Below are 27849 nucleotides of genomic sequence, written 5' to 3' on the forward strand. Positions count from 1 at the left end.
ATGGCTGCCTCAAAAATCGTGTCCGGGTCCGGTCTGGTGGAGTGGGGACTTACCAGGACATTCCGCCCTAGGCGGACCCGGTAAGTCCCCATTCCAAATGCCATTCTCCATTCCAATTTCAGCCCCCATAGGGCTCAATGGGAAGGTGCTAATTTCGGGCCTGCTTATAGCAGGCCCGTAATTAGCGCCCTGGTCCCTTAGCGGGACCCGTAAAGGACGTGTGGTCGGACCACACGTCCCTTGCGGTTCCCGCTAAGGGACCTCGGAATTGGGCAGTAAGGGATTACCGGCACTGGTCTCCTTACCGGTGCCCGTATCCCTTACCGCCCACCTCGTAATGAGGCCCATATGCTGCAAAATACTGAGAGTCTGATTAAATATTCAAAGTCCAGTCAGGAGGGTGAGGAAGCAAAAGTACGTCTACCACGTTTCACCGCACACAGAACCTTTGTCAATGGTGAAGTGCTGTCAAGCTGTCTTTTTTATTGTGTCCATATGTAAAGGTCACATGTATCGCAATCACTGGAACCCAGGCAAATCCAGGCTGCGGAAAGACTCATGCCCACACTGAAGTTAAAGAAAAAACACAAAGCATAAAATTAACATAATTACATACTTTCTGGGGACATACCGTAGCTGGTCCATGACTGTTTTATGTTTCAACATTCATTCAACTCTCTGCTTTGGGTGTAAATCCTGAATGTTACTTGCGAAGCAAACATTTCAGACTCTCTTCTGGTAATTTGTGTCCCGACATTGCCAAGAAATGCATTGTTTAAAGTATAGAGATGGTTAAATGTGACAGGCTGAATATATTATTGATTTTCTAAACAATATTTAACTTGTGGTTTTAGGACTTGATAAGAGACCAGGGCTTTCAGCGCAGCGAGGGAGGTAAGTCATCCTTTTCCCACGTCTCTTCATTCACATACAGACACCTGTACAGTTTCTATAATTCATAACGCTATATATGCACACAAGTGGAATACAAAATGGACAGTCAACCTTCCTTTGCCCATAACACAGTGATAAGCACATACAGTGAAACAATACTAGACCAACAGTATAATATGCAGTTGCACGTATTCTTTAGATCACATAGCCTCAGATTTTGAATCACAACTGTAACAGTATTTGCATGCAAGTGTCAGAAGTGTGATAGGCCCTCTACTTAAATGGAGCCCGGCCAAATAACCTTTTCTATGGATAGTGCTAACTAACGAGCTGGGATAGGGTGGTGGTGTGGTCATCAACAGAAGACTCTAGAGAAATTCCTGGTTTGACTTGCTACTTAATTTTTGTCAAGGTCAGAAAGGGGAAACAGAGTAAAGATGAAGTGTTTTATCTTTCTAGAGGTAAACTAACAGCAAGAACCTCTAAATAGACCATGGTGTTGGTTGGGAGAAAAATGGGTGATGAGAGCCCTATTTCTCTAGAGGATCACAGTCCTCAGTCTGTCCCTTACTTCGGTCCAAGGTTATGTAACGCTGTGAAGGTCAGTTTGGACAGTTTCTGGGATGTGTAAAGGGTTCTTGGACACATCTTGGTGGCTCTGGTCTCGTAGAGTTTGTGTTAGTCGGGATGATGTGCTTGTCCGCCTGGAACTGTTGCTACCTGATACCCACCACCCCCTTAAGTCGCCCAGTGAGGGCCAGGCAGCAGACCAAGTTGCTTTGTTCCCACCAAACCCCCTAACACATAGGTCTGACTAGATCATCCCTTTGTCTAAGCAAAATGTTTTAGCAACTGTTTTTTTTTTTAGTGCTGCTTTTAATTGGCCCTTGAGCTGCCCCTGATTTAAGCACCCATCTGACCAAAGTATTTTGTGTCATGGAGGAAGAGGAATAAGAGGAGCCATTCTTCCTTGTTGATGTTTCTTTGTGTGCAAATGGAACCGGGCTGGTGGAGCTGGATTAGAGGTTGCTGATGTATGTGATGGTGAGGGCCTGGAATGTGGCTGCAACCTGCAGTGTTGTCCTGGGCGCCCTTTTGTCAGTCCAGTGCTGTATACTTTACTGACACGGCACTCGGCAGATTCCCACTTTTCATTGTCTCCTCACTCTGCATATTCTTTTTTTGGGGGGTGCAGCATTTTGCTTTTCCCAGTTTAACATGGGCTGTGGTCTTCCCGTGTTGTTTCTGTACATGGCTCTTGGAGTGTTTTGAAAGGTGACGTCCTGGGATCTTTTGGCCTGAGGACTCTAATACTGCTGAGCTTGCTGGGCTGTTCATATTCATGCCATTTATTTAATCTGCAGCCTTCACAGCTCCTTGCAGATTCCCCATTACTTGTTCGTTCTTTTCTCATCTAGTTTTCTTTTCTTGTTTATTTCTTGTTGTTCACCTCTATTTTATTTGTATATAGCTTATCATTACTTATGTACTGACTTCATTTAATTATTGTAAAGCCCTTTTGAAGCATGACAAAAATCTGTCTGGCAGTGCTTTGTATCTCTCCTCTGCCTCTCTTACCCTTTTTTTGGTCCACCCCTTTCTCCTCAATCCTCCTTCCTCCACCAGGAATTCTACTCTCCTCTCCTTTATTCTCCATCACCCTCCTCCTGTCTCTTGATCGCCTTCCTCCAGTTTGTTTCTCACTCTCTCTCTCTGTCTCTCAATAGCTTACTCTCGCTGTATCTCTCTCTCGCTGTCTCCCACCATCTACAACTAACGCCCACACCCTCTCTGTCCTGCTTTTATACTCCTCACCAGGTGGTACTGTGGCTTGGTGCACCCAGACCCCCCCCTTGTTATTTTCATATTTTAAGTAACTTTGGGTCTCACAAAAATTTCCTAGGGGAATCCAGGCGTGGACCCCTTGCTCACCATTCTTAGAGAGGCACAGCTCCACCCTACTGATGAGGTCCAACCAGACCGAAAAACGTGTCTGGGGTTGCTGTTGGTACTCTTGTTCAGAGGAGAATTGCCTAGCATTTCGGTGCTGGACTGCCCCAGGGCAGAACAAAGAATGATATGTTTTGGATATTTCTCCTCTGTGAAAGATAGTGAGCTAAAGACTCTGGGTAAGGCTCTTGTAACCAGGACTAATGTCTGCCAGAGAGACTCCCAGGACCCCCCATTATTTATTTGCACCTTTACAGTCTACAAGTGTCCCTCTTCGTAATTTATGTGGGGCTGCTACTCCTGAGGGTATATATGGCAGTCCGCCATCATGGAGTCAGATGGCCTACTTCTTAAGGCCCCGACATTGCTCTTTCTGAGTTTACTTGTGTGTGGGCCTGCAGTCTAGGAGCTACCTTGTCTTGTCAACTTGACGTTTGTGAGGGTAATGTAAGGGTGCAGAAGTAAGGCTCGGACACAATGTTGGCATGTTTTTATATAAAGACTTTTATTAAATAAAATAAGGTTCGGAATAACATCTCTCTATCCCTAAAATAATGAGGGTTTCCCTGCCTCAAAGGAAACTAATGAAACTGTTAGGAAGTCTGAACTAAGATCTGTCACTGTAGTGTCCCAAAAACGTCTTCTGTAGCTCACACTAATGATCTAAGATAACTGTGCAAGGAAAGTCTCTTCTCAAAGTAAAAGAGTGTTCTTGGTGTTTCAGTCAACGGAAAATTTCAAATTTTCGCTAGTAATAAAGTGATGCTAAATAATATCTCCAAAATACAGGATTCCAATGCTAGGGTTGTGCTCCTTTCCCCTAGACGTCTTGTTATCCTAGCTCGCTGGATAATCCACAAAACAACTGTCTCTTGCTTTCACAATTTTTATACCAAAACAGCTTCGCCGGATTCCTTTTATAATTTTGAGGGTCCTTGACCCTGCTGTTCCCAGTCTCTCATATGGGTGTCCCAGACTCGCAGAATTGGCTTGGCTCTTTCTCCTGCCAAGCCAATGGATTCTCATGAACTGTCTCTTTTCTTTCACCGTGTCCCAAACCCTCTTGGCTTTAAACTTCGGTTTCTCATATGGGTGCGGGTCCCAGACTAGCAAAAAGGTGTTGTATATCCTTGGTTCACTCTCCTGCTAAATATACAACCTGTTCAGTGTCCCAGACCCTCTTATTTTCGTTTCTGGTTTGGTTGTGGGTTCCAGACTCAAATGGCTTCATTGTATCCCCTTGGTTCACTCTCCTGCCAAGTATACAACTCGCTCAGGCTTCCAGTCCCTCTGTTTCCAAGTTCGTATTCTTCCTGTTCCTTCCATGGACCTCCTGCATCTCACGGCCCCCCGCACACCTGTAGCCTTCTTTCTTACAGGTTTGTATTTGTATTTATTTGAGATTTATATAGTGTCTTAATACAGACCGCTGTACATACCATCAACACAACACAAGCAGTACATTAGTATGATGTTTGAGTAGAATCAGTCTGTTATCAACCCTGCTGGAGTAGGTGGGATTCCAGCGATTTACGAAACACTGAATAAACAGTGATAGAACGTAGAGAAAGAGGAAGAACATTCCTGTGCAAAGAAGCAAGAAGAGAAAATGTACAAAGACGTGACTGCACACAAGGAGGACAAGGAACTACAAGAAGAAATTAGGAACTAGAGTGAAGAGAACGAGAAGGAGTATAAAATGAAACCAATGAGGAGAGATGGTCAGGGGCAAGACCATAAAGTGATTTTAAAAACAAGACATAAAAGTTGAATTAAAATTGAACTTGAAAAGAGAGCCAGCCAAGAGTAAGAAGAGCAGACGAGATGGAGTTGTGTGAAGCCAGACAGAAAAGTGCACGAACAGAAGCATTAAAGAAACATTTCAGTGGGGCAAGTCGGGTAAGTGGAAGACCAGAGTGCAGTAGAATAAGCGTGAACACATTTAAGAAGATATCAGTATTTTGGTAGCATCAAAGGTCAGGAAAGGGCAGACTTTTAAAATATTAAATAGATGATAGCGCCAGGCGCCCGATGATAAAGAAGTGTTTAAAGGACAGGGCAGCATCAAAGTAAATTCCCAGATTACGAGCAGTAGATAAGAGGGGAAGCTGGGAGGGAGGAAATTCTATAAAATGAGGAGGTACGGGAAAGGGAATGGCATTAGAAGTGAAGAAAAGTACTTCAGTTTTAGCGGTATTAAGTGTGAGATATTGAGAAGACATCCAGGATTTAATGGCCAGTAAGCAAGAGGATAGTTGATTGTGAATATCACCTGATAAGGAGGAGAAAGACAGAAAAAGCGGAGTGTCGTCAGCAGGGAAATGATGTGATAATACAAAAGAAACAACAACTTTTGCCAAAGGGGAAATATAAAGGGAGAAGAGAAACTGCGGTTCCCGGGCAGCTGCGTCCCTCTGTGAGGCTCCGGTAGAGTTTGCTCTTCGGTTGGGTTCCGCAGCAGCACGGCAGCACTCGGACGCCTGTCGGCTGCACGTTCTTTCTTCCGTGCTCCTTGCTTGGCCCTGAGACCCCTGCAGGGCTTGCTCGGCGGCAACCCAAGTAGTCCCCTGCTGGTGGACCACATTGGGGTTCTCCCATTCCTCCCAACGTAGTTACCCTTGCAACTCGCACCTGCTGCTTTTCTGCATGGCACCCGTTGTCCCTACTCAGAGGAAGTCTCTCTCCTTCTCGCGTCTCAGCCCCAGTTGAGTTTGAACCTCTCCAGTAAGAGAGTTTCCTGCTTCCCTCAGTTCCCCACAGACTTCTGGGGTTCACGCGCCCCTCTGACTGGTAAAGTGATCCACAGCCCCTTCTGTTCCAACACAGGATTCCTGCTCCTTGCTCCTCCACAGAGGGCTTGTCTCACGCTTCCTGAGCCTCTCTTCCGTTTTATAGTGCCTCTGGCCAATTGGATTTGGGGAAACACTAGACTGCTCAATGTGGATCTTACAGGTAATCCTCATGCCTCCACACTTTTCCTTAGTCACAGTGGTGTGCAGTCAAAAAGTCGAAACGATTTTTTAATTTTTTTATTTATATATATTTTTTGGGTTTAGTAAGTAAAAAAAAAAGGGGTAAAATGAAAAAAACGTAATAAAAAAGTTGTTCAACTTTTTTTTCGACATTATTTTTTCTATATTTTGACTTTTGACATTATTGCTTTCGATTTAGTGACTATAAACCAGTCACAGTACTGATCTAATGACTCCCTTGTGAGTCACTGGAGTTCTTCTTGGTCCCAGTACTGGGAAAGGGATCTTCACATAGGTAGCTCCTATTCTTCCTCGTCTCAGTACTTTCAAGGGGAAGGGTAGAGTGATAACTCATGAGCCCATTAGGGAAGGTTTATAAAGTAAGCAGGGGGAAGTATCTCAGGTAATGGTGTCCCCAATTGTCATCAGTGATCAAGTGCAGCAGCAACAACAAGAAGGGCTTCCTTAGACCCCCCAAAATGATGTAGACCGCAACGTGTTATTGTCTAGGATTGAATGCCATTATGTTCAGAATGAGTTAATGGATCCAGACAAGGACATATCTACTATTAGGATCTTACGGAAATGTGGCGCATTCTGATTGTTTCAAATCCTCTCTTAAAGTGAAGAAGGAAGCCCCGTTCGGATAACCAAGCCATATCATATTTGAGGACACTGTTGTCAGCTGGCTGCCCTTCTCTGTTGATTTTCAAAATCGTATCAGGACTGAAATTATTTAAGGTTCCTCAAATCGGACTTCTCAGATATTTGATGGCTATCATCCACTGAAGGACTTGGATATACACCTATTTCTGCCTTGAGGACGACCGATTGGTCGAAACAGTTGTCAGCTGTTGATCTATTGGACTTTGTAAATAAATCGCATATACTTGGAAACAGTTGTAGAAAAATCCTTGGATTCGTTATACTGGAATTCTGTGGATGCACAAGTTCTAAATTGATTGAATGATCTTTGGATCCTTGAGCAGTATAACAACAACCCGTTGCGGTCTATTAGGGAAGGGGTTGTTCGTAGGATTGTAGGAATGGGGGGGGTCTAGGGTCAGGTGATGGGTGGGGATACCGTAATCTTACGAGATGGCCATCCCTAATTACATAAGGGATTTCCTCTCCCATGTCATCCTCCACCGGGGGACTGTTGGACTGTAGCCGCACCACCCTGGCCACATGGGAAAGGTCTCCCCTCCCACCCCCCACTGGGAAGAAGGGACGACATCCATAGCTTTGTCACAGTAAGCTTTGTGATTTCTCACCAAGCTCATTCCAGCAACTGTCAGCATGTGGCAAGTTTTCAGTCTTGGGCACATGCCTGTCAAGATTCAGAACTTTTCTGAGTATGACACACATGAGACTAGGTTGGGTTGGAGGCCCCATATACCAATGCGCGTGCCAGTATTACACTGCAAATGGTAGTATCCAGCTGTCAGGGTCTCCAGACATCTCATTGGCTACTGTGACTGATCGGTCATACCACTCAGGAGGGTTTACAATCGCGTTGTATTCTCTCTCTACTGTACCAAAAGAAAAATAGCAATTTAGCATTGTGTCTGGGGTTACCCACAAGGGCATTCCATTTTGTAAATTCTAGGCAAGTCTTCTTTGAACAATAGCACCAACAGCAATCCAGTACAAGAGTTGCTGTCTTGTTGGGTGTCATCACTGAGGTGCAATGTCTCTCTAGTTCAAGTACCACAAGCACAAGGCAGTTCCAGTAAATTCCTTAACCATAATAGTGTGCAACCTATAAATTGGAGCACACAGAGAAGCTTAATCTGCCATAGTAACATTTATTTATTACATTTTCAACTTAATACAATGTTTGTTACATGTTTCAATATATACAGTATTCCGTCATAACTTCTATTAAAAGGCCCAATACATCAGCCCACTTTATTCCCATACCTCTTCTGATTCGTCTTAATCTAGCTTGATCAATTTTCAGTCAAGCAGTCTTACATTATCTTTGTATCCTGTTCATGGCAGCATTAAGTCAGATGGTGCCTGTAATAGATCTATACCTCAGGTAAATCAATATAGTGACCACCTTTGACATCAGACCTGCCTATGGTGATGTTAATGTTCCTCTGTGCCCTAATCCTTTTCTTGGCTTCCCGAATCCAACCATTATTATTGGGCCCCTCAACTGTCCTCCATGCCATTGCAATACACCATTTAGCCAATCACAGTATCTTATTCACCATTTTGTGTTTCTTACCTATTCTTTGGGGCAATAACCCCAGTATACATTACTTCACTGCTTATGGTATACCCTTTTTTTGTTAATACATATAGTTCATTTGAACCCAACTTGTCGCAGTCCTACCACATATGTAAATAGGTGCCAAAGTCTTTCTTGCAGTGTGAACATTCAAGGACAATGTATCCATAATGACCGATGTGAGGAGATTGAGTTATCAGATAAACCTCTGTTATTAGGTGTGTGACCTTGAAAGTACATGTAGACAAGGGTGTCTGTTAAAGCATTAGTGCTGGTGGGTGTTGTAGTATGGGGACACAGTGGAGTAGGAGAATGTGTATTACACTTTTAATATTAGGCAAATGAATTGGCAACATTATTTCTCTGGCAAAGCATCTTTCATAGATCCACGTGCTTTGAATATTCTCTGCCATTAGACTGGCAATCTTGGCTACCCAAGTTAGCATAGCAGTTTGGAATGCAATTAACCTAATGATGGCCATAACCTGTCCACATGAAGTACTTTTCTGTGTCATGTAATAATTTGAGGTCACCTTGTTTTATCAGAGGCTATATTCAACCTTTGCTGGTGTTTCTTAGAGATGGTCTTGATTCTCCATTGTAGCATATAAATTAATCACACATTCGTGAATAGTTGTGTGCATCGGCTACGTCATTAAACACATTTTACAAGAACATTATCTCTATATAGTGGAGCCATTTTAACCATAAAAGCTCATTTATCAGCAATTGTTTTTATTTGGCATATTATGATGAACCAAGGAGGAAAAGCAAACCAAGAACTGCATTTGCTTGGTTTCATTTATATTAACCAAACAATAAAAAAAGAACTGTTGTTGGTGCACCCCACCTGCAGTGATCCCCGGGGTTCCTGCGTTGTCAAAAAACACTTCCACTTATCTGGTAAGTGCGGTTTGTATGCATGTTGGCAGATATTGATAGGCAGTACTTCTATCAGGCACGTTCACAGTCCGTAGGTCCATTAGTTGACGTACCTTTCCATCTTTGTGTAGCTTGGTGCTGGGCGCTAGCAAGTTCCCAGGACTGTGCAGGGTACCTCTGTCGGCACTTGGGGCATGCGCTGTGAACTGCGTCTGATGGTAGCCAGGTCAACACCAATCCCAAGGTGTAACATCATACAGCTTCAAAGGGGGGCACACATCTGACCATTTTTCCTCTTACCGCACTTTGTGAGCTCTGTGTCTTTTCCTCTTTTCCCTCCCAGTCTCCTGTTTTATGATCTCTTCTCTTTACTTCAGTCTGCTGTCTATCTTACATTGTCCAGTGTTCCTCTCTGCCTTGTGCCTCGTTATGCCTCCATTGGCTCTGGTTCGGGAGCCAGTCTTCCTTTGATAGTGGCAATTTTGCAGTACCCCTTCCAGTTCTGTGCACGGTCTGGCTACTCACGCTATGGAAATAGGGGTTACTGCCATGTGGTGTGGGAAGCTGGTTCCAGCCCACCCCATTGTCATTGCCCCTGTGGTGAGGCGTGGCTGCATCCACTCATTGCCTTTCTATCACCACTATACTGGTTATGTGCACTGAATCTCATTTTTACACCTAGGAGGCAACTGTCCTTTTAGAGGTTTCAGACAGCCTTCCATGCTGCTATGCAATGTCTGTTAGTCTTCTGTTCATTGGTTCTTTTTGTGTGATCGGCTGCCTGAGCATAACTGAGGTATTTAGACTACTTTTTCTTAAGCATGCTTTCTTTCTTTTCAAGATCACTTGAAATAAGTTTACCAGATGACTTAATGTTTTATCGGATACCTTGGCCCAGTGCTGGGCTTTCATTTCTCCATCATTTGATTTCTGGGAGTTGTCATCTTGGGTCACTTCAACTGAATAAAATATGCTGTAGTAAAAGCAAAGCTTTGACTGGAAGTGGTTGCCCGACATCTTTTATTAGGTTTAATCATCTATTCACCAGAACATAGTTATGGCTGCTTTGTCTGGCATTTCTGACTGTCTTTTCATAGCCATGCTGGTCCATATAAGTAGGTGTCCCAAATTACAATAGAAATAAGGCAATGAAGGCCAAACATTATATCTGCATATACCATTTGCCTGAAAACGACTATATTGCAAATTGTGGCATCTACTTGTGATGCTGATTGAGTGACCCAGAGGCCAAGAGATTTCGAACGAGGCTAGCGCTGCTGGTAATCAAACATTGGAGTGTTCTGTGTCTGCTCATAGGGACAACCTCAGAAAAAAACAGAGAATAGACAAATCGTTATCCTGTGGACAGAGTACTACCTGTCCTGGGCTCCTGCAGGACTTTTCTGAACTCCCTGGTTCAAGGCCATCTATATCGTCCAAGACTTTCAACTTTTATTGATGCTGGTAACTGGCCTGATTATTTGGTCACAAACAAATTCTCTGGACTTCAGTTAATCAGAAATTAATATTTCCAATTAGGTGATGTTGCAGGCATCTCACAAGCATAAAATACAGACTACAGTATCAATTAATAAGATCAAGCCCCCTGTCCAACCTCAGATCCATTGGCTAAGGAGAGCAAAAAGGTTGACAGCATTGTAAAAGAAGTGTCTGCCACTCTGTCCCTTGGGACAGCCTGCTGGGCAAACACTACTGCTGCATATCATTTGATTGAACATATGGTGCAAAACCAGGGGACAAAAGCAACACCTCCCAGAAGTGAAAAAGGACAGCAGGAGAGTGCTAAACCGGCTCACTGGCATAGCACCCAAGAATGGATACCTACAAGAGTAAAGCATTTTGTCATCTTCAACCATTAGAAGCAATGTTCCTTCTTCTTTTGAAAAAGAGGGCTTGATGCATCCAATCCTACCAATTTTCTGCCAGTTTCTATGCCTTTGTTTCTTGGTAAGTTACTAGAATCAGCAGTAGTTTCATTACACTACTTATTAATCATGTAAAAACAGCTGAAGACAATAGACTGGCAGTTTATCGCCTTGGTAGGTGTTTTGAGACTATTGTCTCTATGTATGTTGGACGACATCAGGAGATTGGTGGATGGTGGCAGTGAAAGAGAGCTGGATTTGTTAGATACTTTGGCTTCGTTCAGCACTGTCAACCATTCCATCTTCCTTGGATGCCATAAATGTTTTGGTAACTCAGTTTCTGCCTTGACCTGGATACAAAACGTGCTCAAGGACAGACCTCCAGGTATAACTCTTGGCTCTTTTGAATCCTCTACGCAAGCTCTCCATTCTGGAGTTCCTCTGGAGTGGCCATATCACCAGTTAGGTTCTATCTATACCCGCAACTATAGATAAAACTGCTAATCTTTTGGTATGCCGTTTTACACTTATGTTAATAACTCTTCTATGGGTGTGTCAGCTGTTGCAGCCTGCATGGATAAGAGCAGGCTATAATTTAACACACATAAACAGAAATTCTTCTGTGTGGTCCCTCAGTCTGTTTCTAGAATCTCTCTATTTGGCTAAGAGCACTTGCCCCTTCATCTTTCCCAGCTAAACAAGTTTGTGGGTCAAGGGCATGGGAGTGTTGAGCTCCCACAGGGACTCCATAAACTGTCTCTGGCTTGTTTCTTGCTCCTGGTGTCCAGGCACCCCCTGCTCCACAGCCTCAAATGGACCCACATCTGCCCACTGGTCAAGGGCATGGGAGTGTTGAGCTCCCACGGGGACTCCATCAGCTGTCTCTGGCTTGTTTCACGGTCCCACCAGCCTCAAGTGGACCTGCATCACCCTGCAGTTCAAAGCCCACAGGTGAAGCCTGCATGTGTTGAGCTCCCGCGGAGTGTTTGGCACCCATGGAGGGGTTGAGTGGGGGGGGGGGTTCCTGTTAAGATCAGTTACACCATGCTCTGCTCAACACGAGGAGATTGAAGACAGCTGTTTCGATAGGTGAGGAGCCCAACTAAGGCAAGACTGTGGAGAGGGTCACAATGACTGACAATGGACTGCTCAACTGTTCATTGCTACTTCCTTTTCTTTTCGTTTCCATCTGATCAACTTTGGCTTACCAACAGTGTTAACAATGGCCCTCTTCGCAGTGACTGATTTCCCCCCAGCCCCCCTTACTCCTACGTCCCGTTCCCTTTCCTCCATACTTATGGGACATTCCTCTGTCCTGTGGGATGGGACCGGAACACTATGTAAAAAGTATCAAATTTTTCAAAAATATGTCCTTCCACTCTTTTTACGTGGGGTACCGCACGCGGCCGTAACCCTGCCCTCCTTAGCTCCGCCCAGCGAATCGCCCATCTGTCCTTTTCTCCGCTCGATCGGGACTAGACGCACTTGCATCTTCGTAAGATTATGCCTTCGTGTCCTCCTCTCTTGCTCTGGCTTAGTGGTCGTGTAGTAGTCTGTCTATGCCATTGGTTAGACTTTCCTACTTGTTCTTCTTGTCAGCAACACTTCGCTAGGGCAGATCCAGATCCTCTTTGTTTAGAGTGCTTGGGTCCGGACCACCGGTGGGACTCGTGCTTTTACTGCGATTCCCTTTCAGTCCGGGCGCTTCAACGTCGTTTGGAGCGGTGGGAGGAGGTCTTTCAGCACGCTCCCCCATTGCATTTTCTTACGTTCATCGAGGAAAAGAAGAAACGCCCGGTGAGTTCTTTACTTTTTAGAGCACCCCGGTCGGGGGGACTCCTTCCCGGGGTTTTCCTGGTCCGGGAGGAGCAGCAAAAGCTCTATTACCGGGCTTGCCCTGAGGTGCCTTCTAGGCCTAAAAAGTGTACCGGAGTTTTCTCCAAGGGCATCCGTAAGGGGCCTATTGAAACCGGATTACTATCCGAGGCCCCTCCCGTGGGGGCTGTTTGTGAGCCCTGTTCTACTGTGGCGGCGGGTACTGGAGCTTGCTGCGAGGTCTCCTTGGCTGGAGCTTCTCGTAAAAACACTGGGGTATGCCATGAGGTCTCAGTTGAGTCTGTTGGTACCGAACGGAAGTTCGAGGCCCGTTGTGAAGGGGCTTTAGATACCGGACTCGGGTCCTAGGCCCCTCGTCGTGAGGCTAGGGTGACCAACAGTTCTGATAGGCCTGTTAAGGTCTTGTCGGTGATGTGTGTTCCTCATCGCTCCCGTTCAAGCAGTGACACCAGACCTGTTGAGGGGGCACGGAGTGAGGTCTTGGACCGGAATTCCTCTGTTACTGGCAGTGCCGAGGTACTTCCGTTGAAGGCTTTTTTGGCTGATAGCATGTCTCAAAAACATTCTAGGCCACGCAGTACTGGCTCGGCCGAGGTTCCTTGTGTTAAGGCTAAGATGAAGACCCCTGACCCACCTTTGGAGACCCCTGTCTTACTTCCACACATGTCACAGTTCTCCTCAGGTGCTGACAAAATGGCGGCCGCTCCCACCAAGACTACGGCGGCCATTTTGGATACCTCCCTTACAACTACGCCATCGGCCCTAGGTGTGGGGAGTGGGTTTTCAGGTGAACATCGATTTCCTTGTGCACATCCTTTTCGTCCAGTTTGTGACTGGAACGCTTGGATGCCCCTACCGCACAATGTCTTGCTTACCGCGGCATCGGCGCCCTTGATTTATGTGGACGCCAGTGGGGAAGGGCCCTCTTGGCAACCTTCTCCCTTGCGTCCCTGGAGTTTCTCCGCTCATGAGAGGCCTCCTCCAGTCACGCCTAAATCATCGGCGGAGGACGTCTTTTTTGGCAAGTTTCAAAGACTTATGCAGACCGACCCCATGAAGGAGTATTTTCATGGTCTGTTTAGGGAGATATGCCCTCGTGCGCTGACAGTCCCAGCCGTGGCACCAGTGATTCCGCCAGCACCGCCTTTACCAGCCGGGCCTCCACTGGCTCTTCCTCCCTTGCCTCCATTGTCCCCAGTGGACAAATCTCTAGTGGTGCCTGATGCGACGCTGCCTGATCCGGATGGGTCAGATGACGCTCAGGGGGATCAGGACAGCGATGACAAGCCCCGCTCCGTCAGAGCCTTTCACGACCGGGTGCTGGACATGTGTCTGTTGGATGTTCCAGTACCCGAGGCACCTGCTCCGCAGGAGGGTGTGCTTTCGGGGGTGTTCACCTTGTCTCCTTCGGAGAGTACTGGCCTGTTCTTGCAGAAGGATGTTTTGGCCAAAGTCCGTAAAGTTTGGGAAAAACCACACTCTGGACTGTTTGTCAACAAGAAGATTGACGTGCGTTATAGGCTCCATTCTTCGGGAGAGGTGGATTTAGCATTGCGTCCACCCCCTTCTCCACGGTAGTGGCTGCTGCAACTTTACAATCCAGACCTGCTGCATCATCTTCCACAACTGCCACACAGGTTCTGGCCAAAGAGGACAGGCTTCTTGACTCCTTGGGAAGGAGGATTTTTGCGAATTCAGCACTGCAGTTACGTCAAGCGAACACGGAACTGGTATTAGCGGGTGCGAATATGAAAATGTGGAAAGGTCTGTCAGAGTTGGAGGAATTTATTCCCGCTGATAAGCTTGAGGATTTTAAAGCGGGTTTGCCAGATGCCAGAGTCCTGGCGCAGGATATGCTGGAGGCCGCAGCGCATCATGTCGACACCTCGGCCCGAGGCCTCATGCTTGGCGTGGACACCTCTCGTCAGGCTTGGCTGCATGTCACTAAGTTCTCTAAAGAAGTGCAGGATATGGTTTTGGGCCAGCCCTTTGATGGCAAGGAGCTTTTTCATTCCACAATGGACGTGGAACTGACCAAAACTAAGGATAGCACTCAGACCGCCAAGTCCTTGTCGGTCCTAGTGAAACCGCCTTTCAGGTCACAGAGAACGTCCTCGCAGCCTCGGTCTTCCTCTGGTTTCAGGGGTTTTCTGGACCGAAAGCCCTGCAGGGTTGATACCCCATCGGGAAATTCCAGTCGAAGGCAATGGAGCCAGTTTTTCTCCCGTTCCTCAGCCTCCTCTTCAGGTTCAGGTGGCGCCGCCACCGAAAAACCAGCTAAATTAAGTTTCGAGGGGATTGTGTCCTCCGATGTATTCCACATCTCTGACAGTAATGTCCACAGCTGTGCTGCTTCGGAAATTTTTGTCGGTGTCCTGTGTCGATGATGTCCATACGCTGTCCCTCGAGGGCCTCCGTCAAGAGCCGACGTCACCGGATGTTATATGTAGGACGCACGTAGCCTCCGTTTTTTCTGCAAATGTTTTCACTTCGGAATCTTGGCGCGCCTCGGTTCTTCTCCTTTGAATCGGTTCTTCTAACTTTGTATTGAGAATATGTCTTCGTCTTCTACCCAGAAGTGGGGCTTCAAGAAGCATCGGGACTGCGGTTACAAGATGTCCCTTACGGACCCGCACAACATCTGCCTCTGGTGCCTCGGCGAGAGCCACGCCACCGACGACTGCGATGAATGCCAGTCCTTGACGTCGAAGGCCTTGTGGGAGCGGAAGAAGTTGTCTGTAGGTAGGGTTTCCAAACCCCGTAAATCGAAATCCACTGGACTTTCGACCGACGATTCGAAGGGCGACTCTTTGCGTCGGCGTAAGTCCAGGGAGGTCTCGCTCTCGGAGTGGTTCCCGCCATTCCGCTGCCACTTCTAGGCATTCCCAGAAGCGCTGTCACCGGTCGCCTTCCCCGTCCTCGTCGGAGGACTCCGCGAGACGGTTGGTAGCTTGTCCCACCAAACATTCCTCTCCGGCGGAATGGGACGCATTCCGTAAGGAGATGATGGCGATTTTCGAAATGCAGGGCACCGTTCCGTCCGCGCCTCTGAGAGAAGCCGGCCAGGAACGAGCTAGGGCCACCGCTCGCATGCCTTCGGGCTCAGGCGGTCGGCCCGATCATTGGGAGTCGTCGAGGTCCCGATCGGACAAGGTTGATCACCATAGCCGTGCCAGGTCCAGGTCCCGGTCCTCGACGCTGTCGAGACCGTCTGAGCCTGTGAGGCTTTCTAAGAAGGCATCAACGCCGTCAGCGCCATGTCCGTCAAGGGACTCTCTCAAAGCTCTGGCTCTGAGGAAGTCGTCGATGCCTTCGGTGCCGAGGCCGTCGAAAGACACGCTCGGGGCTCCGGCCTTGAAGCCGTTGTCGAAGTCGTCGGCGCCTCGGTTGACGTCGACGCCAATTCCATCAGCGCCCTCAACGCCTTTTGAGGAGGATTTACTGGAGGTGCCCCAGAGGGCTGTGGAAACTCTGAGAAAGGCCCTTAGTAAGTCAGTTAGGCCTGTATTTGAGCCTTTTTCTGTACCCTCATCCAGAGTGGAATTATCCCAGCCTTTGGATTACATTTCAGAGGTGGAAGAAGGGTCAGATGAGGAGGGGGTCGTACCTCCTGAGGTTCCTGGTGACCTGTTGTCTGGTCACAGCCAGATGGAAGACATGACGCCAGTGGTCTGGACACCTCTCCAGAGGTTTAGTTTGGCAGGCCTGAGCCTGGTACACATGCTGAGTCATCGTACAGGCGTCTCATGTCAAGGGTGACTGAGTACTTGGGGTGGCCAGCTCCACCTGTGGATTTTCTGCAAGATGACCTGACAGATATATTGGATCAGGGTCCACCCACTGACCCGGTGCTGCCATTTCATATGGCCTTACAGAGAAGAGTGGCGGCGGCTTGGGCTGCTCCGGAGAGTCTCCCGGCAGTGAATAAGTCGCTACAGAAAAATACTGTCCAGCCAGTGGCGACCCCTACTTGTCTACGCACCCCACTCCAGAGAGTTTGGTGGTGCAGGCGGCTAAGGCCCCAGCGAAGCAGGCTGCGTACCCTACCATCCCTTCGGATAGGGTTGCAAGCGCTTTGATGTTTGGACGAAGAAAGTATTTTCATCTGGGGGTATGGCTTTAAAGGCAGCCAACTCTGTTTGTGCCTTGGCAAGATTCACTCACTCTCTGTGGAATTGTGCATATTTGGCGGCTGAACATATTCCTGAAGGAGAGGAACGGGATGGTTTTCTAGCCCTCGTTCAAGCTGGCAAGGATGCCATGTGTGAATCCGTTCAGTCGGGTCTGGATGTGGCAGACTGTGTCAGCCGGTCCATGGCGGCAAGCACCGTGATACGCAGGTTTGCGTGGTTGCGGAAGTCTGGGTTTGCTCCTGATGTACAGTCCCGGCTTCTCAACATGCCCTTTGATGGTGTCCATCTTTTTGGCAGCAGGACTGACGAGAGCCTTGAGACTTTGCAGACCTCCAAAGCTGCAGCGAATTCGTCAAGCGCTACAGTACGTCAACCTCGCCTTTTCGTCCTAGGGAACAGCAATGGAGGGGAGGTTACTTTCGATACTACTCTTCCTTTGGTAGATCGAGAGGAGCTGCCAGTCAAAGGGGCCAACGTAGGAGTACCAGAGGTGGAAAACAAGGTACTCGAGATGCCAAAGCCGCTCGGGCAGTTGCCTCCTTGCCCTCAGGCACTGCCACAGCTGCTTCTGCTTAGTCATGAGGCCATGGCCCATGGTTCACCGGTTAGGGGAAGGCTGGCGTATCATCTTGTAGAATGGCGTGCCATTACTTCAGATGTGCGGGTTCTGGAGATCATATCCCACGGCTACTGTCTTCCTTTTCGGCAGAGGCCTGACGACAATCCACCGGGGAAGCTCTCTTTCAAGCATACGGATCTGCTCCTTGCACAGGAAATCCTATCCCTGCTGGAGAAAGGCGCCATAGAACTGGTGCCTGTAGCGGAGAGGAACAAGGGATGGTATTCCCCATATTTTTTGATCCCGAAAAAAGACGGGGGATTGAGACCTATCATGGACTTGCATGGTTTGAACAAGCTCCTCAGGAAGGACAAGTTCAAGATGGTTACTCTTTCTGAAGTCCTCCAGGCCCTTCAACTTCAGGATTGGTTGGTGTCTCTCGACCTCAAGGATGCTTACTTTCATGTGCCGATTCATCCCAAGCACAGTAAGTACCTGAGGTTCGCGGTTGGCGGCTCGCATTTTCAGTTTCGGGTCCTGCTGTTCGGATTGACCTCAGCCCGAGGGTCTTCAACAAGGTAATGGTGGTGGTGGCAGCGTATCTCAGGAAAGGGGGGATTCAAGTCTACCCCTACCTGGACAATTGGTTGATCAGGGCGCACTCTCCGAGCAAGCCCTGGTCATCTTTCTGTCACCGGCCACTCCTTTCACAAGCTGGGCTTCTCCCTCAACTTAAAGAAGTCTCATTTGACACCTACCCAGCGGCTCCAGTACATCGGAGCACTGCTCGACACATCCCTGGGGCTGTGTTCACCTCCCCAGGTGAGGGCTCATCACATTCTGCAGATGGTGGACAAGTTTCAACATGCCCACAGTCTCCCGTCGTTCGAGTTCTTGAGGTTGCTCGGCCTCATGGCATCCTGCATTCTACTGGTGCCAGAGGCCAGGCTGCGGATGAGATCTCTGCAGTGGGCTCTCAAGATGCAGTGGTTGCAGTCCTCTGGCAGCATGTCGGATCCCGTTCAGGTGCCACCCTCGGTTGCCCAGGATCTTCAGTGGTGGGGCCATCAAAGGCAATCTGATGAGGGGTGCACCATTTTGGCTACCCTGGCCGGAGGTGACGATCGTGATGGACGCATCCCTCACGGGATGGGGAGCTCATGCAAATGAGTTGACAGTCAGCGGTCGTTGGTCTCCGTCGGAGTCCAGACTCCATATCAATCTGTTAGAGCTGCGGGCTGTCAAGCTAGCCCTGAAGGCTTTTCTGCCGTCTGTGCGGGGAGAAAAAATGTCCTGATTATGACGGACAATACAGTGACAATGCACTACCTCAACAAAAAGTGGGGGGCAGGGTCACTCCCACTGTGTAGCGAGGCGATGCAGCTCTGGTTCTGGGCCATCCAGAAGGAAATTTCGATGTTGGTAGTTCATCTGGCCGGAGACGAAAACGCGGACGCTCTGAGCAGGCAGAGCATGGTCTCTCACGAGTGGGAGCTGGCTCAGGAAGTTATTTTGGAGATCTTCGCCCTTTGGGGGACCCCACAAGTGGATCTCTTCGCCACCAGTGTCAACCGGAAGTGCGAAAGATTCTGCTTGTGGGAATTTCCTCCAAGAGGAGCCTTAGGGGACGCTTTCGTAGTGGAGTTGTCCTTCCCACTGCTGTACGCATTTCCTCCAGTCCCCGTCATTCCGCAAGTGTTGCGGCGGTTACGGAGGTTCGGTTCCCAAATGATCCTCATTGCATGGGCCAGGAGAGCGTGGTATCCAGACCTTCTAGACCTGTCCAACTGCCCTCCACGCCGTCTTCCCTACCGAGACGATCTGCTCTCACGGGAGGGGGGTCGGGTTCTCCATCCTGAGGTCAAGTCCCTCAGCCTTCATGCTTGGTATCTGAAAAGGTTGAGGTATAAGGATTGGGACCACCCTGAAGACGTGATGGAGGTGTTGCTTTCGGCCAGAAGGCCCGCAACAAAATCCCTGTGCCGTTGCCGTTGGAGAAAGTTCTGCGACTGGTGCAGGGTACAGAATGTGAATCCTTTTCAATGTTCAATTCCTGTGGTTCTGTCTTTTTTGCTTTCATTAGCCCACAAGGGCCTGCAAGTGGGTACCATTAAGGGTTACCTGGTGGCGCTGTCCATATTTAAGCGCTCGTCTGAGGATTGTTCTTATTTTAAGATTCCTTTGATTTCTCAGTTTCTAAAAGGGCTAACTAATGTGTTTCCACCGTCACCTTTCCAGGTGCCTGGATGGGATTTGAATTTAGTTCTAAAGTTCCTAATAGGAGCTTCGGTTGAGCCCTTACATTCTTGTCCATTGAGACTGTTGTCCTTTAACTTTATTCTTAGTTGCGGTTACTTCCGCTCGCAGAGTGAGTGAGTTGCAGGCACTTTCCGCCAAGCCACCTTTCACGGTGTTCCATAAGGACAGGGTTGTCCTTAGGGTTCGTCCTTCTTTTCTTCCGAAGGTTGTGTCGGTTTTTCATTTGAGCCAGAAGATAATTCTTCCGGTGTTTTATCCTCCTCCGCATCCTTGTAAGGAAGAGGAGAGGCTCCATAGGTTGGATCCTAGGAGAGCTTTGAGTTTCTATCTCTCACGGATGTCCCGGGTCAGAGTAGACGATCAACTCTTTGTTGGATACGCTGGAAGGCGTTTAGGTTAAGCTGTTTCTAAGCAGACCTTGTCCAGATGGATCATTTTGACGATCTCTGAATGTTACCGTTTAGCGGGTAAGGACCCTCCTGTAGGCTTACGGGCTCATTCTATTAGGGGTGTGGCTGCCTCCACTGCTCTGCAGAGGGCTGTTCCCATTCGTAATATCTGTGAAGCAGCCACATGGGCCTCTCTCCATACGTTTGTGAGACACTATTCCCTGGATTCCATCCATGGGCAGGATTTAGCCTTTGGTAATGTGGTCCTTTATTCAGCAATTCGATTGGGCATTCTAAAATTCTAAATTCTTTTCCCACTTCCATACATTGGTACTGCTTTGGGAGTCGGCCAGAGATGTGGAATACGTCGAAAGAACGTTACCAGGTAAGAAAGTAACTTGTTTTTCTCTGCGCTCGTACGAGACCCCGGTGGGAGGATGCATTGCGTCTCATTGGGAGGCGTGGCAGACCATCACCGAGGACCGGTGGGTCTTGTCAGTCGCTCGGGCGGGCTTCCGCTTACCCCTTCCCCCCACCCCACCCAGCAATCCTCCCTTCCAGCATTCTGGGTCGCCTTCACTCCGAGCCGAGATTCAAAAGTTACTGGATCTCAGGGAACCCGTTCCCCTAGGGGAGCGAGGGGAGGGCTTCTATTCCCAGCTGTTCACGGTGCCCAAACCCAACCAGGCTGGCCTGCACACCATCCTAGAACTTTCCCAGTTCAATCTCTCTACCCCAAAAGAAATTCAAGATGATCACGCCTTGTCAAATAAAGTCCTCTTTGCAGAAGGGCGATTGGCTCAGCGTGGTGGACCTCCAGGATGCGTATATGCATATCCTGATCTGGAATCCGCATCGGAGATGCCTGTGGTTTTCCGTGGGGGAGGAGCACTTCCAGTTCAGAGTGCTCCCTTTGGCCGCAGCTCGGCACTGCGTGTCTTTACAAAGGTGATGTCTGTTATCGCAGCTTACCTTCGGCTTCAGGGTATCCACGTGTATCCGTATTTGGACGATTGGCTGCTGCGCAGTCCTTGTTTGTTGGAAGCCTCGAGCAACCTTCAGTCTCTCCTCCAGCTCCTGTTCCTGCTTGGGCTGTCGGTGAACTGGCGGAAATCCTCCATGACGGTCTCTCAGGACCTGATTTTTTTGGGTTTTCGTATACCTGACCGGGGACAGAATGGCGGATCTGGTGGCCACGTGTCAGGTCTTTGCAAAGTCAGGGAGCATGTCAGCCTGGTGGTTCCAGAGGTTTCTGGGCCTCATGGCCTCGTGCGTGTTGGCTCTTCCTCTTGCTCGGCTCAAAATGAGGCAGACGCAGATGACTCTTCGGAGTTCTTGGCGCCAAGCTGTGGATCTGGACTCTAAAACGATATTGCTTTCATGAGAGCGGACCTTTTGTGGTAGTCGTCTCTCGGCAATCTATAGATGGGCGCGGCTTTTCAAGACCCTGCACCGCTGGTGACAATCATGACAGACTCTTCCCTTATAGGGTGGGGCGCAATATTGGACCTTCTTCAAGTTTCCGATCTCTGGTCGTCCCAAGACGACCAGAGATCGGAACCTTCATATAAATCACCTGGAGCTCCTGGTGATCTTCCTGGCGCTCAAGGTGTTCAGGCCTGTCATTGTCAACCAAGTTGTCCGTGTCCGCACGGACAATGTGGTGTCCATGTTTTACATCAACAAGCAGGGGGGTACCAAGTCCCCTCCTCTTGTGGATCTTGCCATTCAGATTTGGGAATGGGCGGTGCAGCATGGCATCTGGCTGGTGGCAGTACATATCCCGGTCCAGCTGAATGTTACTGCAGATGCCCTCAGCCAACGAACGATGGTCAGCTACGAGTGGGAGTTGAAAGTGGAGGTCCTCTTACAAATCTTCCAGTGTTGGGGCACTCCAGAAGTGGACCTCTTCGCAACGTCGGCAAACAGGAAACTTCCTCTGTATGCCTCCAGAAACGGACTGGGAACCTCCTCTCTGGGGGGTGCTCTCGAGATTCCCTGGCACAATATGAGGGCCTATGCTTTTCCGCCTCTGCCCCTGATTCATCAGACGATTTACAAACTGAGGAACACAGTGAACTGTTCTCTTCTACTGATAGCTCCGTGGTGGCCGGCCAGGTTCTGGTTTTCAGAGCTTCAACATATGTCGGTGTGTGCACCGATCAGGCTTCTGTTGGTTCCTGACCTGCTTCACCAGAGAGATCGGTAGCTGTGGCACCCCTCCCCACAATCATTCAGCTTGGCAGCATGGTGCCTGAGTTCAATCTTTAGAACATCTCAACCTATTTGCTGATAACATGCGTATTATTCAGGCAGCCAGGAAGCCCTCAACGAGATCTCAATACAGGAGCAAATGGCTTTGGTTCTGCCACTGGTGCTTAGCCAAACAATTGGACCCCAGGGTGGCTACAATCGACACAGTGCTGTCCTTCGTCCCTCACCTAGCAGAGTCGGGGCATTCATGTCCTCTCATGCAGAACTTATCTTTCGGCTGTTGCCGCCTACTTATCCACAGACCAGTGCTCTTTTTCACTATCAAATCCAGTGGTTAAAAGGCACTTTGTGGGTCTAATGCATCTTTACCCTCCTGTTCGTAACCGCATCCGACGTGGGATCTGAACGTAGTCCTTATGGCCTTGTGCCATAAGCCCTTTGAACCAATGGCTACGGTAGATCTTAAGCACCTTTCGTGGAAAGTGTCCTTATTGGTCGCCGTGACTTCGGCAAGACGCATGAGTGAACTCCAGGCTTTGTCAGTGGAGCATCCCTTCTTGGTTTTCCACAAGGATATGGTTTTCCCGAGGACGAATCCTTCTTTCCTGCCAAAAGTGGTTTCTGATTTTCATCTAAATGGGTCAATCTCCTTGCCCGTCTTCTTCCCGAACCCGGCTTCGGAAGCCGAAAGGGTTTTGCATTGCCTGGATGTTACAAGAGCTCTTAAGTTCTATCTGGATAGAACATCTGAATTTAGGAGTTCTTCTCAACTATTGGTGACCTTTGGTAATCCGCAGGGTAAATAGACCTCCAAAGTGACTATCTCCAGATGGGTTGCTGCCTGTATTATGGAGTCTTACACTGTTCACGGCCTACAACCTCCTAAACGGATTTACGCACACCTGGCACAGTGTAAGGCAGCTGCTGTTGCCTTTCAGAATTATGTCCCCTGTGAGACCATCGTGAAAGCGGCTACCTGGGCCTCTCCGTCAGCTTTTTGTAAACACTACTGTTTGGACCTGAGCTCCAGATCTGATGCTCAGTTTGGCCAGGCTGTGCTAAAAAACCTTTTTCAGTAGGGGGTTTTCCATCCACCCGTAGTTCCTTTGAGGAGTGCTTGGGAATCTTCCATAAGTATGGAGGAAAGGGGACGGGACGTAGGAGTATATTAAGGTTACTCACCGTAGTGACCACCTTACTCCTAGTCCATCGTCACCTTCCCTCCATACGCCCGCCGTCTCCTCTAATAAGCTTCCTCTATTATTGCTCAAAGGTCTCTGACCTGGCGATAGAAAAGGACTGATGGGCGATGCGCTGGGCGGAGCTAAGGAGGGCGGGGTTACGGCCGCGTGCGGTACCCCACGTAAAAAGAGAGGAAGGACACATTTTTGAATAATTTGATGCTTTTTACAAAGTGCTCCGGTCCCTTCCCACAGGACGGAGGAATGTCCCAGAAGTATGGAGGAAAGGGGACTATGGACTAGGAGTAAGGTGGTCACTACAGTGAGTAACCTTAATAATTGCCATTACCATTACTACGAAGTTCCTTGATGTCTGCCCAGGGAAAGGGAGAGCGTAGGATATTAACTGTCAAAAGGAAATTGCTGTTGCCTGCTTTTCTGACAGGAAAGGAGGCTGAAAGCTTTGAGGCACAACCATGTGGACCTATTATGTTAACGTGGGACACCTATAGGCTTATTAAAGAAATCAACAATTTTCTTGGTATTAATTTGGATGCTCCGTTGGGGGATCGTTGAGTGCAATACAGTAGCTAACCTTTCCAATAGCAACAGCAGCAGGGAGATTTCCTACAGCAGGGGAATGGAGCAGTAGCCAACTGCACATCTAACATTTTTATTAGCACCATCACCCATGGAGCTTTATCTGAGGCCTTACCCAGTGCTCAAGAGGATTTAAATTCAAGAAAGGATGACAAAACTACCCCTAATGTATTTAACATTCTTAACCCCACTGTGACACACCCTAACAAGGGAAAAATAATAATTTTTTAGGGCAAGCTTCTGGAGTACTGTACAAATGACTTTGACATTGCTTTTTCTCCAAATCCTTCTATAACTTGCCTCGGCACAGCTGAACCCCACATAGACCCTGAAGCAGCTCCTGGCACCTCACTACGGGGAGGGTGGTGGTTATCTCTTTCTGAGACTAGCCCTTCACCCTATCAAGGGATCCTAAATGGAAAACCTGCTCAGTGGGGGCTGACAACGGCACTCAGTCAAGCATTAATTCTTCCTGTATCCAGCCCCAACTTGGCAAGCCGCCCCATCCCCGTTCTCACCTCTGACCCAGTTGTTGAGGGGCCAATGGGTTGCAAATGCAACCTTATTTCAGCTGAACTGGCGGACATAAAGAAGTTAGTTTTGCTGGTCCTGATTGAACCAAGGGGAGGAGGAGGAGGAGGATCCATCAGTGTGTATAACCCCATAACAGAGGCTAGTACAACCCAAAAAATCACTGCAATAAGCTGCCCACCTGGAACTTGCCTGACTCTACTGCGAGCACATTAGTATCACCAATGTTCAGCCTGAGAAGGGGCTGGCATTAGTCGCCCCGTGCAGTTCCGCTCATACCCCATTACAACAGTCAAAAATCATCCAACCACCACACTAGGTGATATGTGAGTGGGCGGTCCTGGGGTCTAGAGGGATGTATGTGGATAGCAGGCCAGGGGAGGGATAGGAGAGATGGGCAATGCCAAACAAAACGTAATCATAAAAAGCACTAACCAAGGGGGGCGCCAGACTTCAACATGGGCAAGGATTTTGATTCATTAACTTGAACGGGCCTGGGGGCGAGGGGGTAGGTTAAGCTAAAGCACCCTCTGACTAACCAGAACGCAGGGAATCGCGTACCAATAAATGCACCCACTTGTTTCGTGTGACATGCGGATGCTCATCATTAATTTGTGACCACATTATTAAGTGCACAAGATTCCACTATAAGGATGGGTCTGCATTTGATTACATAAGTATTGATCTGAGGGACTGATTAGTGGCTGAAGGTGGGCCTTGCCAAGAGACGTTGCCCGTCGCCACACGGCATGATTGATATCAGCCCATATCCTCAACACACCATTGTTGCTTCCCATGGAATTACGCCACAAAACTCTTTGCTCTCTGGAGCCAACACAATTCCCTCAGGGGGGTGAGGGGGGGGTGAGAAAGGGCCTGGGATTCCATCTGTGGAGGAAGAGTTCTTGTACATTTGGTAAACAGATTTGAACCAACCTGAGCCAGGGGCTGCTGACTTTGGGACTGGTATTGGGGACTCAATTACTGTGTTTTTTTTCTTCTTTTTAATTGTAATTATTTTATTTGTTACGTTTTCATGTATTATGTTGTACTTTGATGGCCTTACGGCTGAATAAAGTATGATGATGAAAAAAGCCAATGATCCCTTACTGCAAAACTAAAGAACGTGGTGGAATGTTCTTTTAGTGAACTCAGACAGCTGTGAAAGCTATTACTTCTATTCTGCATTGGCCATCAGGTTCAATTAGTAAATGCTTTTATTTCATTTATATTAGACTGTTGTAATTAATCCTACTTTGGCCTTCCTAAATTCAAAAGAGGCAAAGAGTTCAAAATCCATTAGTCAGAACACTGCTAACACAATTCATTCATACTTCAGCAGAGCATAAGCATCGCCATTAGTTACCAGTTTCAGAACGTATACAATTTAGATCTCTGTGCATGACACATAAGGCTTATCTTCAAGGTCCTTCTTTCGTTTACACCAAATTCACCATATGCATGCCTGCCAGATCTCTCTGCTCGACACTTCTTAATCTTTGTTATTCTCAAATGTGGGCAAGCACACTTTTTCATCCCAAGCTGCACTTTTGTGGAACTCTATGCTCACATTCCTCAGACAAGAACAAGATCATCAAATATTTAGCAAACAACTAAAATTCCACCTCTTACCAGTTTAATCCTGTGTTTATTTATCATTGGTTCTGCCAACTCAGCACAGTGCAAAGATGCCAGTTTAGGGAGTAAGTTGCACTTTATAAGTTAATAAAAATGAAAACTTAGACGACTAAAGCGTCTGTCTAGCGTCTGTCTTTGATATGAGGACAGACTGAATGTCAGTTTTCAAATCCTGTGGCAGGGCAGACTTAGTATTTCATCCTTCAAAAATCAATAAGTCTAATACTGTTCTAAATTGGTTGATAGTAACACCTATTATTACAGAGACTAGAAAATGGCGGGGTCTAGTATGAAGCCGCATATAAACTCACTCGGTGGTGTTCTTTTTATTATTATTTTTATTGATTCTCAGATGACATTCATTGCTGTGATTGACCTATTTGAAGACCATCAGCGTGATGAAGTCTAGAAGATAAAAATACATCCAGCCATCTTATAATCACTGGGCCTACAAAGGTCCTCTCGTTGGGACAATTACTATAAAAAGAGGCAGCAGCCTCCCGACTTTGATCTGGTGAGGAGGGTGTTCCACAGTGTGCAAAGAGTAGACTGAGAGAAGACCATGAATAAGACCTTGAAGTGGCTAAGAACAGGCAAGACTAAGGAGGAAGACCAGAGTTGATAACTGATAGGAACCTTGGCCCAAAGGTGACCAGAGCCAGGCCTTGTGAGGCAAAGTTGGAGAGGAGCCTGCTGGGGTTTCTACTCTAGATACTGATGGTAGCTGTAATGCCACCAGGGTGACCAATATTTGCATTCTTGGAGAAACCCTTAGCTGGGGTTTAGGTGTAATGATTTGTGCAACCTGACAAATACCTAGTTGGAGGGTCTTTTAGGGCTGAATTATATTTTCGGAGGTCCTTTTGGCCAACTCTGTGAGTCCCCTAATATTTTCCCTGGCTTCCTTGTTTTTGTAAAATGTATTTTATTTGTTACCAGGACCTCTACTAATGTCCCCCTGCAAATGCAAAGCCTTTTGGTATGCTGCCCTTAGCATCTCATATGGCTACCAGTAAATGTGTGCTGCTTGAGCAGCCCTGGTTGAGTTCTGTCACCCAGAATGTCGAGGAGTAAGATGGTGGCAGCTATACGTTTTGTTTACAGCTACACCCTTGTGTAGCCTTTTTAGAAACCAGATGCCCATATATGGTGGTCATTTAGGCCAAGGCTCTGGCCCTGTCACGATGGGCACTCTGACTCTCCTCAGGTCAACCCTCTTCCAGGGGTAGAAAATGTGGAGGCAAAGATTGCGAAGATTGATCACGAGGACAAGCTTCACCATTCCATTCTCCAGCAGATATTCCACAAATTAGGCCTGTTTGAGGTGTAAATGTTCGCCTTAGAGGGCGTTGCAAAATGCATGAAGTTTGCATCTGGAAGTAGCCTGGGATTATAGCACTCTCGGGGATGCCCTCATTACTTGGTCAAACTTTTAATACTTCTACATACCCAATAATTTCTCTGATTCAAAAGGTAGTTTCCAGGTGGTGAATGATCCACAACCCTTCAATGATACTCATAACTCCTCATTGGTTGGCCAGAACATGGTTTCAGACCTGGTGGAAGTGGCATCAGAAGACACTATCTTTCTCCTAGTGTTTCCAGAGATTCTAACTCAACGAGGGATGACAGTGCTTCACCCCTCCCCTCCATCGCTGAAATTGGTCAGCTGGTTCCTGAGGTGCT

The 27849-nt window shown here is 47.8% G+C and overlaps 1 protein-coding gene across 2 annotated transcripts in view; it reads left to right on the forward strand.

Annotated features, from left to right (window-relative positions):
- The window catches only part of BRAF (B-Raf proto-oncogene, serine/threonine kinase), a 1813806-nt gene that overhangs the window by 1012507 nt on the left and 773450 nt on the right, over positions 1 to 27849 (forward strand). For both annotated transcript variants that reach the window (XM_069628802.1, XM_069628803.1), the window contains exon 9: positions 855 to 894. In XM_069628802.1, coding sequence (XP_069484903.1) covers positions 855 to 894 — 40 coding nt within the window. The remainder of the gene's footprint in view (positions 1 to 854; positions 895 to 27849) is intronic.

Source organism: Ambystoma mexicanum, chromosome 12 (assembly GCF_040938575.1).
Source record: "Ambystoma mexicanum isolate Mex_15411 chromosome 12, UKY_AmexF1_1, whole genome shotgun sequence".
NCBI lineage: Eukaryota > Metazoa > Chordata > Amphibia > Caudata > Ambystomatidae > Ambystoma > Ambystoma mexicanum.